At 38.3% G+C, this 14,137-nt stretch overlaps 1 protein-coding gene across 4 annotated transcripts in view; it reads left to right on the plus strand.

Annotated features, from left to right (window-relative positions):
- The window catches only part of ATM (Serine/Threonine-kinase ATM-like protein), a 177,266-nt gene that overhangs the window by 70,940 nt on the left and 92,189 nt on the right, over positions 1-14,137 (plus strand). For all 4 annotated transcript variants that reach the window (XR_016112830.1, XM_088984113.1, XM_088984112.1 and 1 more), the window contains 10 exons: positions 2,192-2,377; positions 6,063-6,184; positions 6,283-6,352; positions 6,453-6,580; positions 11,460-11,601; positions 11,699-11,836; positions 11,931-12,029; positions 12,147-12,193; positions 12,300-12,495; positions 12,613-12,834. Coding sequence is in view for 3 of the 4 variants with exons in the window: in XM_088984113.1 (XP_088840239.1) it covers positions 2,192-2,377; positions 6,063-6,184; positions 6,283-6,352; positions 6,453-6,580; positions 11,460-11,601; positions 11,699-11,836; positions 11,931-12,029; positions 12,147-12,193; positions 12,300-12,495; positions 12,613-12,834 (1,350 nt within the window). In the remaining variant the exon portion in view is untranslated. The remainder of the gene's footprint in view (positions 1-2,191; positions 2,378-6,062; positions 6,185-6,282; positions 6,353-6,452; positions 6,581-11,459; positions 11,602-11,698; positions 11,837-11,930; positions 12,030-12,146; positions 12,194-12,299; positions 12,496-12,612; positions 12,835-14,137) is intronic.

Raw genomic sequence — 14,137 nt, forward strand, 5'->3', positions numbered from 1 at the left:
CCTTTCATCAAATGTAACAGAGCTAATTATTTTGGGCCTACCCGACTTCAGATTTAAAATAGGTATCAAGTCAAGGATTTCATGAAGCTGTTATAAGATTGGTTTGGTTTCATGACTTGCTTGTCTTGCTACTACTTGTATGGTGTGGGTTCATGCATCAATCTTTGGTTTAGTTTGGGCCGTAAGATGGACTGAAGACAAAGTGTGTAGTTTAGGATGGGGCCCAAGAACCTTTTTAAGTGTGGCGTGCTAACATGATCCCAGATTATACCTAGTTTAATTGATGAAACTAAAGTAGGGGTAAATGCATAATCAAAATGGTGGAGTGACTCTTTAAAAGATATTTGTTACTATCTAAGCCAGTCCTAACATAACACCAGGGCATTCTGGATTTGGGGGGGGGGGGTGGGTTGAGAAACGAGTTTGGAGAGATTGTACTTCTCTACTTGGATCCCTTTAGATTTGGGGATTCAGTCAGGGCAGAACTACTAGCAGCCTTATAAGGTGTGCAATTTGCAAATCAACTGGGTTGATGAATCCCAAGGATACTGTGCGATGTTTCAGGAATGAAATCAAGAAATTTATGTGGCTGACAAGGAATGTTTTGGTTTTTATAAAATGGGTGGTGAGGTCATCAAATGCTTTGGCTGATGGTTTAGCTAAGCAAGGGGTAAATAGGGAAGTGTTGTTTTGGGGTCAGCTGTCATGCTTGTTTTTTCTTTCTAGTTTCCTTTTAATCTGTTGGGAGAGGCTGCTGCTGGTGCCTCTCCAAGGGCTGTTGTTTTAGTTTAAAGTTCTCTATCAAGTTTGAAGTAATAAAAATTTCTTTATTCATCAAAGAAACTTAAATAGGAATTTTTTTGATAGTAAAAATAAAATAAAATTTCATTAAAAAATAAAAATATTACATCCTATTCAGGTGTTAAGGCAACACCCACATGCTAGCTACTCTAACAGAAACATCTCAAAAAGAAATAGGAATAGATGCATATTTGATGGCAATTCTGAACAAGTGAGATGGTTGTGTGTGCTTATAGGTTCTCTTCTTTATTACTGGTGCATAACTAACCTAGGAATAGATGCATATTTGATGGCAATTCTGAACAAGTGAGATGGTTGCGTGCTTTGGCCTTGAAGTTTGCTCTAAACTTTATTTATGTTTTCTTTTATTTTAGTGAAAAATTTACACTTCTTATGGAATGCTTTTTCTGTTCATATAACTATAGAATCCTTTTATGGATCATAGTAGCTTGCTAGAAACTTCCTGAGGTCTCTTGGTTCCAAAGAGAACTTTTTAAAGGAAATAGTCTGTCATATGCCCATTAGAAAGGAATAACATTATTTTTGAAGATTTTTATTTTTATTAAAAGATTCCAATGAATGGGATTTCCATGCAGAAAGCCCATATTAATGAGTTTTGGTCTGAAGAAGTATGCTTTTAGCCCTATGTAATTTCTACTCGAGCCAAGATTTGGTGATATCTTAGTTCCAGAAGTGGAGGCACAATTTGGAATCCAGTAAGGCCAGGAGGGGTTGATTAGAAATATTTTCCCAGAAGATGGGATCTGCTATCCTCATGGATGCTATCCATATGTACCCACAAGTCACTAGAGCACACATTGGGATTGTCTCACCATGAATGACAACTAAAATGTTCCCAGTTTGTGGCTGTAGTTTCTTGTGGGTAGTGGATCTAGAGTACACTAACAGCACTCTTTATTCAATACCTTTTTAAAGTTATTGAGAGGTGTGTAAACAGGGGCATAGTTGTCATTGCATCTTATTTTATGTTATAAAGATAGAGTTACATGTCTGCCCCTGTTTAGTTGTCATTGCCAGGGGAGACACTATGCTATTATTTTTTTTTTCTCTATTTTTCTTCTCCTTCTCTTGTTTCTTTGTTTCGTTTTTGTCACTTCCCTTCCTCTCTTTTCTGTTCGATTTGAAGGCTGTGAATACCATTTACAACTATATTAATTTAGAGGTCTGTTATGTGAACAACGTGATTAATCAATTTTAGAAGACTACTAATGGACTGTTGAAGTTGTCTTGCATATATATATATATATATATATGTTGATAGTGGGACAAAATTGATACCAAGTTGATTATATTGTACTTCTTATCCTATCCTTGTTTTACCTTTTTTGTTGTATGTTTCAATTTATCTAATATGCTTATTTGAAAACAGATTGCTCATCAACCATTGGCAGCTCTTGCAAACGACCATTTTGTGCCAATTTTTGCAGTATGTATGGCAATGCACTGTAGTAGAAAGTCCGGGAATGAATTGGGATTAGTGGTGCTTCAAAGTTCAATTTTGCATATTGCTGAGATTTCTGAGCAAGAAAGAGACAAACTTATTAAAAAACATATGGTTCGTACTTGTATTAGTAGTCTATTTAACACTGCATACTTCTATGTAATTTCAGTGTCTTTGTTCTTTTATCTTTTTTTTTTTTTTTGAAAAGTAAAGAGAAAATTCATTAAAATAAAAAGAATTACAGAGGAAGGTGATAAGAAATCACCTGAGAGAAGATGAGACTAACTTAGACACTTCTTAGTTTTTACACTAGATAACAACTGACAAAGACTCTGTAAAAGAACAACAAAACTAAGTCCTCCGACACCCAATACTAGACCAAAAACAAAAAGGACAACTAGCAAAGAAGAAACTAACAGAAGAGAGAAAACTAATCTTCTCCAACAAAAACCTCCTCTTGGTTGTTGCCATCTTCATCCCATCTCCCTCCTCCAGTTACCCCTTTTCTCGGTTTTTCTTCCTTCTTCCTCTCAAACTCTTTGAAGCTTTTATGGCGAATTCCTCACCTCCCCAGAAAAATAAACCCAAACTTTTACCAATTTCTACATCCTTTCTAGCCGCTGCCTTGAAAGAGACAATACCAGTTTTCTCCACCTCCTTTTTGAGACTTTTATCAGGGTCTCTAATAACAGAATTGGGATTCTTCTCAGAATCACCAACATGTTGACCTGTCCTTAACAGCGTACCCGAGTTAGAGGTTTCCTGAGAGTCCTCATTATCAAGAGCTTTATTTGTTGGTTTAAAAGTCTTACTGTTATTTTATACACCCTTTTATAGTTCTTTGTAGGCCCAGAGCTGACCACTCCAAGCTTCAGATGAGAAAAAATTTTGGTTACCCGAACAGTATGGTAGTATCTTACTCCCAATCACCACCTCCTCGAAAAACGATTTTCAGAAGCATCGTCTTCGATATGGGAAGGTGAACAAATTTCCTCACCGACATTTTTCACTTCCTCCATCTCCAGCAATGTGTCCTTCTAAGGTGGCAGTAGTAGACCCACTCATATCGTTTTTCTTCTCTGTCATGCCAATTTTCACTTCTTTGTGTATCTCCCATCTACATTGGTCTTGACTTCCTTTTTTTTAGTCGAAAAACGGGCCTTAGTCGTTGAACTGAAGGTCTGCTTTGGAAATGCATTTTTGAGATCTTCTACCGACTCTTTACTGCTTTGAGTGCAACAACCAGAGTTGTGCACACTGTTCCCAGAACTTCGAAATGCATCAAAGTTCCTCACTGGAGTTACAGCTTCTAAGTCCTCCACTGATTTTCCCCTGTTTTGGGTGCAACTACCAGGAACAACTTCACTGTAGCCAGGGCTTTGCGTCACGTCAAGAGTAGTTCTCTTGTTTGCTACTCTATCAAAACCTTCTGCTTCGTCCTCTTATGGAGTCTGACTTTTTTTTTGCTTTCGAGACTTGTTCAATACAAAGCTACTCGGTTGTCTTCCTTTAACTGAGAGTTCAAAAGGAGTTACATTCCTTCTATTAATTCCTACTTTGAATGGAGCAAGGGGTCTTCTTGCAAGATTAGATAAAGACTTTTGGAAAGTGGGCCCCTGTGGCATTTGCTTCCCCATCGCAGGACACCACTTGTAAATGCAGTTTTGGACACTTTTAATCTCCCCCAGCAACTGACTCCGCATGGGCCCCGCTCCCATCTTCCTTTTTCGAGCTCTCCCCCAAATCATTAACTCTTTCCTTTTCCTAGTCTCGAAAGTCCACCAGACCCAGCGTGCCAAGCCCACTAAAATTGATAGAATTTTTTGTTCCCAAACTACCTTCATTTTCAACCTCTGAACCTACCTTTGAGAATAGCCTGTTCGACTTCCACCTCTTTGAACCAGATGGAGGTTGCAAATCACTTCCTCCTTGAGAAAATGAAATCATGCCAACCGCCTGTGTATGTTGCTTCTATTATCACTCTTAAATTGAATAGCTCTCTGCCAAAGTGAAGCAATAGGGATGCTGGAACAAGATGAATTTCCTCCACCTCAATTAATATATTCACACTCACTAAATTCTTCCAATCCAAAGTTCTTGAATCGACGAATCTAAAAATCCCACATGCATTCCCAATATTGCTGAAAGTTTGGAAACTCCAGGCATGGAGAGGAATTCCAAAAATATTAATCCAGATGAAGCTTGAAGGCAAGGCCCCACGTTTCTCAGTGCATCGACGAGAGGATTCCACCTACCTAATCTTAATTCTGGATCCCAGACTTGATCCTGTTCATGTTGAAGAATATCCATAGGTTCTGTCTCACTACTGAAGGAGAAAAGAAAGAACCCCGCGTCGTGTCTTCTCAACTGGAAATGCCTGCTTGGCTTCCATTCAGTCACCACCCAGCTCCAAACTACTTCAATATCTGTTTCAGAGTTGACTAAATGACCAACCAAGCATTTGTTTAGAAGCTTTAGTTGATCAAATGTTCCTTCAGTTGAGCTCGTTACTGCCTCTTTCATCCTGAACCTGAATCACCTCCTTCAAGTCCACAGCACCACTTTGACAAAGGTATCTCAAGCAAGCATTCCTAATATCAGAGATAATCTTGTGTCGCTACCTACACAAATAATCTTGTTTTCATTCTTTTATCTTGTTTTCTTGAAACCAAATAATCTTGTGTTGGATTATTTTAGAAAAGTTATTGATAGCCCAGGTAGCCTAAACCAAGAGAGAGGGGGGGGGGTCAATTGTGTTCTACAAAATTTTCCTCCCCTAATACCTTTTCAAAAACTTATTGTGCTAAACAAAGATAATTAGAGAGAAATATAGTGTGAAGCGTTTGTGTGATAAACAAAAGCAGTATGAAGTGAGTTTCTACAAAAACAAACATTAACTGCAAACAATAAAAGCATATGCAAGGATTTATAGAGGTTTGGCCAAACCTAGGCCTATGTCCTCTGCCCAGGCACACCTCCCAAGAGTTTCCGCCAAAAACGTCTGGACAAGACCTCACAACAGTTGGGCTTATGGGTGCCAACTAGACCTTTGAACAGTTGGGCTTGTGGGTGCCATTCTGACTTTTAATGGTGTTCAATCCTTGAATACTCAGATAACATTTTTTTTTATGAATAACACTCAGATAAAATTGCTACTCCACATATCTAAAATATTCTTGCCGACTTATGTTTTGATACAATCTCTTGTATTCCACAAAGCACTGGTGGATTTCATTGGAGAATTTGTCAGTTCCAGTAATATTACCTTATGACTCTGAAAGTTTAAACACAACTAAAGTAAAACTCAAATAACACAACTACCAGAGTGGATGCTTAACATTATGTAGAATGACCAAAATACTATTTTAATGATCACATGCACAAAATTATAAAAAAAAAAGATCCCATGCACAAGACTTCCATGTCATCAGCACTGTCAATTCTGCTGCTGCCTCTGAGATCAGCTTTTCATGTTTTCTTTTTCCATAGTTAACAGTACTGAGTTTTGTTCATTATCAAGAAAAAATTGCTGACCACACAGATCAGACAAAAATACAAACAACCTTACGCTTATCAGTAATGGAATATTGGATGTTTTATGAATGTGATTACAACAACCACCCTGGTCTGGGACAATCCCAAGTTAACTCAGAATAGGACATTCCTGATTTGCTTTCCACACTAATGATCAGATCTTTGTGGAGGAGATCTGGTTTCCTGGTGATACCAATAAAGCAGGATTTTGATTCATATTGTTCCTGTTCTTTTGATCAGTTAATCTTTCTTGTGTTGTTTGCAGGTTTCAATTGTCAGCTTCCTCTTCTCACTTGCCTCTTCAGCTTCAGATCCTGCAGTCCCATTCTTTTCCAAGGAAACAATTGTATTTGCTATTCAGGCAGTAGTTGATGGATTTTTGGAGATGTACTGTGGCTTTTATTTTTATTCTCTTTGATTTATTTTGCTGAATTTGTCATTTTCTCATTTTGAAATGTTCTATTTTTTCCCTTGTATCCCAACAGGGACTATTGTCCAAGAAATGTTTGTGTTGTTGACAAAATCAATGTCTTTCGTCCTGATAGAGTTTTTGTGGTGATGTATCATTTCCTTGGGTTAAAACCTTTTTGACATTCCTATATAATGATAATACCTTTCAAGCATTTCCTGTGGTTGGTTGCTTGTGGTTTTGCAGTTTATTGTAGAAATGCATTACAAAATTGAGGCTGCAGTTCATCATAGACATCGGTTTGATCGCCTGTCTGGAGTTGATGTGCTTGTCCATGTTATTGGACATAGAGCTGCAGTTCCAAGCACTTCTCTGTGAGTTCTTTCTAGTTTTGGTGCAGTTTAAATGATTGCAGAATATACATTAGAATTTCATATTCTGTAGTTGTGGACATCTATTACTTTGGTACTGGAAACATGCTGTTGTCTTGGTATACCTTTATACCAAAGAAGGCCAATAGAGAGGACCGACTCTAGGAGCTTGGTGAGAGGGTGGAGAGTAGGAAGGGATAGGATTCTAGTTACCCACTTATAGTTTGCAGACGATACCATCTTGTTCTGTGGAGGGGAGGAGATCAATTGGGTTAGTAACTTGAAATTGATGATTAATGTGTTTGAACAAATGTGTAATCTTAAAGTCAGTTTTGATAAGAGCTGTATGGTTGGAATAAACTTGAGTGATAGAGAAGTGGGTGAAAGGGCTCATATTTTGGGTTGTGCATCAGTGGCCGTTGAATTATTTGGGGCTACCCCTAGGGGATAATCTGAGTAAAAGGAGCCTTTGGAACCCAGTTGTTAATAGATTCACCAAGAGATTAGCTTCATGGAAGAACTACCTATCCCTAGGTGGAAGGATTACATTGGTTAAATTGACTTTGGCTAATTTGCTTGTATATTTTTTGTTGGTGTTTAAGATTCCTGAGGGAGTGTATAGGAGTTTGGAGAAATTAATGAGGGGTTTCCTATGGGAACCAGGGGAGGAGAAGAGAGATTACATAGTTAGGTGGGAGGTAATTACTAAAACCAAGGGTGATGGTGGGTTAGGATTGGGTAACTTACAAAAGAACAAGGCTTTATTTATTTATTTTTTTTGAAGGATAAAGAGAAAATTCATAAAAATTAAAAGGAGAAGTACAACAGAAGTTGATGAGATATCACCAAAAGCATGAGAGCCAACTCAGGAGTGTGAAGAAACTCCCTGATGTACCATTTTATTGTAGTCCTTATTGTATTGTTTTCTCTTATTTATTATTATTTTCACTTCAGCCCTGCAAGGGCCTCTCTGTAAATTCTCTAAATAGTGTTGCCCTACAAGGGCCTCTCTGTAATATCTTTAATTTTACTTTCTATTATAAAGGACCCTTGGGGTAGGGTTGAATAATCCATTCTTCATCCACAGAATTCTGTATTCTGCTCTGGGTTTGTTGACAAGGAGACCCAATAAGGCCCAATACAACTACAACTTACAACCATGAGCATTGCCCAAACACCCAAAAGAAAAGTGAAAACACAAACCCAACCCATATCCTTATAAAACAAGGGCCACTAGCCCAACACTAAACAAAAGCAAAGATCCCTACCCTGAAGCCCACATCGGTCTTCATTTGTGAGCATGTCTTCTTGGGTTGAGAAATCCTTGTCCCATTGCCCTTTCCATTGCGAAAGAGATTTGTTTTTCTCTTTCTCTTCCTTTTTTCTTCTTTCAAACTCTCCTCAAATGCCTTCCTTGCGAATTCCTCACCACCACAAAAAAACAGGCCCAAGCTTTTCCCAATCATAACTTCTCTATCAACTAATTTTTGTAAAGTCATGCCTCTTTATTCTTCTTCAACTACATCAATATTCTATTGTGGCTGGATCACACTAGAATCAGAAACGTCACCACTCCTCTTGTCTTCCTAATGTTTCAACATAAGGGTAGCTGGTGACTGAACTGGCACAGTTTCCCTCGTATGGTCAGAGTCAGGAGTCCTGTTGCCTCTCAATCTTTTTCTTCTCAACACCCATTTAAATATTTTTTAGGTCCTGCCTCTGCCAAGCCAAGTCTTAGCCTTGAAAAGATCTTTGTCACATGAACTATATTGTGAGATCTCGAGTTGCTCAGTATCTTGCTGATTATCCTATTAGTTTGATCCTCCTCCTCTTCATGATTACTCCTTCGACCAAATCTACACCCAACCTTCCCACCTCAACCTCCTCATAACGCATACCTTCTTCAATTTGTCTTTCAGCCCTTCCTCCAGTGAGCTCATCAACGCAAGAAATTTCCTTTCCCTCAACCTCGCCCTCAATTTCTAGCTCAACTCCGGTGCTAACAATCCTTTCCCAAGCCTATCCCTCAGCCTCACTGGGCTTCCATAATTGCAGCTGATCTATAGAGGTGTCTTACTTATTCCCCCGAGCTCTGGGGATACACAGTTCCCATCAGGCCCCCTACTGACTAGAGATAGAAGGCCAGCATTGCCATTCATAGGTGATGGACTGTCATTGAGCAGCCAGCTTTTTTGAACCACCAATGATCCTCTTCTTACCACTTTTGTCAAACTTGGCTCTTACCCAAATCCACCTCTCTTTCTTTCCTTTTCTAGCTTCAATCGAGATCCTCTTTATTACTCCATGTCTTTTCAACATTGGCTTGATAGGCCCTAGAAGCCACCTCTTGCTGTTATTCCTGTTCCTGAAGTGATTTTCCATACTGCCCGAACGCAAGGCAGATTTTTTTGGGAAATGGTTATGGAGATTGACAATGGAAAGGGATATACTATGGGCTAAAGTAATCTTAAGTATACATTGACAAGCAGTTGAAGGTTGGGTTGCAGGAGTATCAACTAGGGCTACGAGAGCTTCTCCTTGGGAATCTATTCATGCAATTCTTCTATCCTTCCTTACCCTCATCAGGTATGATCTTTGCTGGGAAACCATGTGAAATTTTGGGAGCATGTTTGGGTGGGAAACATACTTCTAAAAGGGCAAATCCCTTCTCTGTATTCCCTCTCCAGGTTTAAAAATGAGCTTGTTTCGACCTTCCTAGCCCATTCTAACTTGATTTCTACTCTGGATGGGAACTTGGGTTTTATGAAGGGCACTTAGAGACTTGGAATTGAACAATGTTTCTGATTTACTTAAAATCCTTGAGGAGGTGATTCTAGATCTCTCTAGGAGGGATAGTAGGATTTGGACCCTTTCTTCCTCGGTGTCTTTTCTTGTTCTTACTTCTTCAGAGAGTTAGTTCTACCCTCAATTGAGAATGGGTAGTTTTGGAAGTTTAGTTGTGTCTAAGAGCTGATGTGGAGTTCTTCTTTTGTAGGTCTTGAGTTTGGGCTGGCTATTTCCATACACCGGCCTGGGTTCAGTACAGCTTATTCTACTCTACCAGATCTTCCGGTTCCACATGATGTCCTTTCTTTACCCAACTAAAATCAATGGACTGTGGTTCTGTGACTAATGCCATGTCTTCAGTAAACTTGGGTAGAGTGGGCTAACTTACCACATCTGGCTTGAGGCATTTCTTCAGAACTGAAATGTGGAAGACAGGATGAATTTTAGAGTGTTCAGGTATCTCCAAGCCGTAGGCAAGCTTGCCTATCCTTTCGATGATCTTGAAGGGCCAAAAGTAGTGTGGAGACAGCTTATTCCAGCATTGTTGCCTTACTGATAGTGAGCAGTAGGGGAGCAATTTCAAATATACAAAGTTACACACTTTATACTCCACTTTCTGGTGGTGCTTGTCATATGTGTGTTTCATCCATTGTTGTGCTTGGTTCAAGTTATGTTTGAGCTCTTGTAGAGTAGCATCCTGTTGGGTCGGTTGCTTCTTCAAATGATGCAACTGGAGAGGAACCCTTTTCGTAGGGTAGTAAGATGGGGGGATCTCGACCATATAAGGCATGGAAGGGTGTCATCCCACCAGCCACATGATAGGTGATATTATACCACCATTCAGCCCAGTGGAGCCATTGGGCCCAACGTTTGGGTTTGGAACCTGAAAAATGACGCAGGTAGCCAGGTATGTCTCCAAGCATCTGTTGACTACCTCTGTTTGTCCATCTGATTGAGGATGGTAGCTAGTTGATTTCCTTAGCTGAACTCCCTGTACCCGAAATAGTTCTCTCCAAAATGTACTAAGGAAAACAGGATCTCTATCCGACAAAATTGATTTGGGAAATCCATAGAGGTGAGCTATTTCCCATACAAAGACATCAGCCACGGCTGATGCTGTGAATGGATGTGCTAATGCCAGAAATGACTACTTTGTGAGAGGACTACCACCACCGAAATCACTGATTTACCTGCAAAAGCGGAAGCCCGGTAATGAAATCCATAGATATGTCTTCCCAAATTTGGGTGGGAATTAGAAGTGGCTGGAGTGGGCCTGCTAGAGATTGGGCCTTATATTTGCATTGTTGACAAGTCTTGCAGTTGGCAATGTACTTCCGTATAGTCCTTATCATTCCCTTCTAATAGAACTGAGATGCAACACGTTTGTACGTTCGAGCACCCCTGAATGGCCCCCTATGGGTGAAGCATGAAAGTAATCTAACAGTGGGCCTATATGGGCTGAGTTGGCTGGTAGCACTAACCTGTGTTTATGGTAGAGTGAGGGTCCTTTGGTCATGTAATTAGGTTCAGATTGCTGTTTACTTATTACTTTGACAAAAATTTCCTGGTGTGTTGTAGGATTTGATTCCTTTGTCGAAGTAAGGGATTGAATCTGTGGTATATGACACCATTTATAGTTTTTAGGGAAAATGGAAGTCACAAAATAAAGATTCTTTATTACTTGTCAATACCTCATGGAAATAGGGATATGTGCTCATTATTTGTGGATTGAGCTTTGGTTCTAAATGAATGGGTTTAACTATGATATAGGAAAGACATGATACTGGAAAAGCTTACAGCCAATCGATGTGACCAATCAGGTGGTGGTATTCATCAAAATTCATGGGGCACTTTGATTGGTCAAAGCTCTTCCTGTACCATGTCTTTCCGGAATCATATATTTTCCTTGAATGAATTCAATGATATGGGGTGAAATTACCCCATATGGATGTGATAAGGCTCTATTATTTACTTGTGTCGGTTCAATTAGTTTGATATTCTGCTCACTTCCTAATTTTGTTTTACATAATCTTGATATGCAACATTGGATTTTGATTTCTTCTGGTCTCAGAATTAATATTGAGGATCATTGCAGGTATCTTTTCAATCTAATTGGGAAATATATTGGGTTTCAAGCTTTACAAAATCAATGTTGCCTTATTTTATCAACATTACTTAAAGCATTTAAATGTAACCCCAACCATGATGTCATTGGTGTACTAGGTGAACAACTCCAGGTTTTTGTTTTCATCATCTTGCTTCTATCTTACATTTGTCTTGACCAAAAATTTCACCCTGTTTTATCTTCTAATGTATTTGAGGTATATGTTGCAGTTTTTGGTATCAAAGTTGGTTTCCTGTTGTATTCCTGTTCAAAATACTGAACCAATTGGCAGTCAATCTTCTCAAGTTGTATCTTTACTTCACCAGCTAATTCTGGAATCTGATCCATCTCTACATGATTACATCAGAGTATGATTCTACTGTTAAACAACAGATGATGGTGATTTTCTTTGTTGAAGTTGTTTATTTATCTCCTTTGGTCTTCTGCTACTCCATTTATTAGGAATTGGAACCCTTCCCTCAAATTGATTGCTTTGACCGGATATGGAAGTTTCATCAGGATCTCTGCAAAGCCTACTCTCCTAAGGATCACTTTTTGAAGGTAAATGGCCACGGAGATTTGAGATATATGTGTGTTTTTTTAATAATATAATTTTCACGTTTTGTCTTGATGTTTCCATTGATCTCTAACTTGCATATACTGTGTTGTGATTTAAAGTTTGTAAGGAGAGCTTCTTACCTTTCGCCAAGATTGCTTTTGTGGAGGTGCTACCCTTTCTTTCACTGTACATAATTTTCTGTATTTATTGCTTCATTAAAATGATTACATATAATCTGAGTTATCATCCTTTATTTTGAGGATTTCCTCCAGTCTTCAAACATTACACAGAAGATTAGTCTTGGGGGAGGTTATTCAGGCTGAAAATGATGCTGCAGAAATTCACAAGCAGATTAATTATTGGCATACTGAACCTGAAGTTATATCTGCTGTCTGGAGGCTAGTCTCCCTATGTGGTCCAATTGATGGAAAAGATGTTAGAGCATTGGTGTCTGATTTCATTTCTAGGGTAAATTGTCCTTTACACAAATGTTCTTTTTATTGTTTATGTGCTACTGTATGCTATTTGTAAACATTTCCATGCTCAGGAATATTCTGTTCTTTTGTTTTTACTTAAACTTCGCAGGTTGGTCTTGGGGATCCACATTTTGTTGTTTTTCGCTTGCCAGGAGATTCTAGTCAAGTTCCTCTGTTCCAGGCAATTAATGACGGCAGTTCTGTGAATGTTGGCTTTTATACCAACAGTTGCATTTCAGATGAAATTCTTCTTAGCCTTATAAGGATGTTAATGAAATATCTATCAGATGATTCAGTTAAGATAATTGATGAGACATCACGAACTCTTCAGGCATGTTATAGACTATATTTCTTTGCGTTTTTCTTTTATTTATTGGTTTGCATTTCACTGTGCAAAATACCATTGACTAATGTTAGGGCTGAAAATTGGTTGGGCTCGGCCTACTCATTGAGAGAAGTATTATGCCCATAAACTGTTTTGATAATTCATAGTAAGTTACTTATTCAAAATGCCCATAAAATTATGCCCATTGACTAATGCTAAACTGTTTAAACTGTAAATGTCATGGTTACAGCATATAACATAGTAAGTTATTTTTTTTTGATAATTCACAGTAAGTTACTTATTCAAAGATGAAACTCAAGGTTAATTCTTCGAAACATGGCAATGAGTATATAGTGCATCTAGGTTCAGGCAAGAAGTATAGTTCAGATTGTACCTGCCAGTCATCTGTGAATCCATTTCTACTTCAACCTTCTCAACACCCATGATCACCATATACATGAGATCTTGGAGTGATGCTTTCATCTTAGCTCTAATAGCCACTGTTACCAATCAGGGCTAGAATATGATATGACATTTCCTGTCTCATCCCTAATTGCATCTCTATCCTCTGATGGTTAGATTTCGTTAGGAGCAGGCATCAAAATTTAGCTCGCTGCTTGGGAACAATTACTTTTAAATAAAACTTATTTTAAACAAAAAACAATTACTTTTAAATAATTACTGTTTTTTAGAACAATTTTAAAAGTGAACGCTGTAAAGAATTAGATATAATCAGGTTTCTTATGGTTCACTGGATGGATCTGAATTTGATGTATTTGTCATAATTTTCAATATCAATTCTTCATTCTCCATACTCTATTTTGTCAATAATACAATTTTCTTTGTTGCATCCTTCTTGCATTTTTAATAGTAGTTTCAGGGAGTCGAGGAATTTCCCCAAGGAGTCCTGTTACATTTGAATTTTGTAAAAGAATGCTTCCTAGCAATTTTAGCTTTGCAACTATTTGTCATATTTATACACATGAAACTAGAAAGAAATGTTTCATAAGAAATATTAGGTTGGTCTTTGTTTTTGGGGCAGTAGGAGGGGGTAGGGTAGGGGCATGTGCATGCCTTTTATTTTTTTTATTTGAGTCCCCAAAATTTACTCCAGGTGGAGGGGTGGCCACCTTAAAGTTTTATTAATGAAACCACTATATGCAAAAAATTACAGTGGTGGATTTAGCCTGCCTTGCCCAAAACCCAAAAACAATATGCACAGTGCACCCAAAATAAAAACCTCAAAACCTATTTACGACAAAGTTTGGAGAGAAATAAAGCATCATCAAACATAAAAAATTGAACAGAA

Source organism: Nelumbo lutea, chromosome 4 (assembly GCF_056320005.1).
Source record: "Nelumbo lutea isolate HS-2025 chromosome 4, American lotus-T2T, whole genome shotgun sequence".
In the NCBI taxonomy this organism is placed as follows: Eukaryota; Viridiplantae; Streptophyta; class Magnoliopsida; order Proteales; family Nelumbonaceae; genus Nelumbo; species Nelumbo lutea.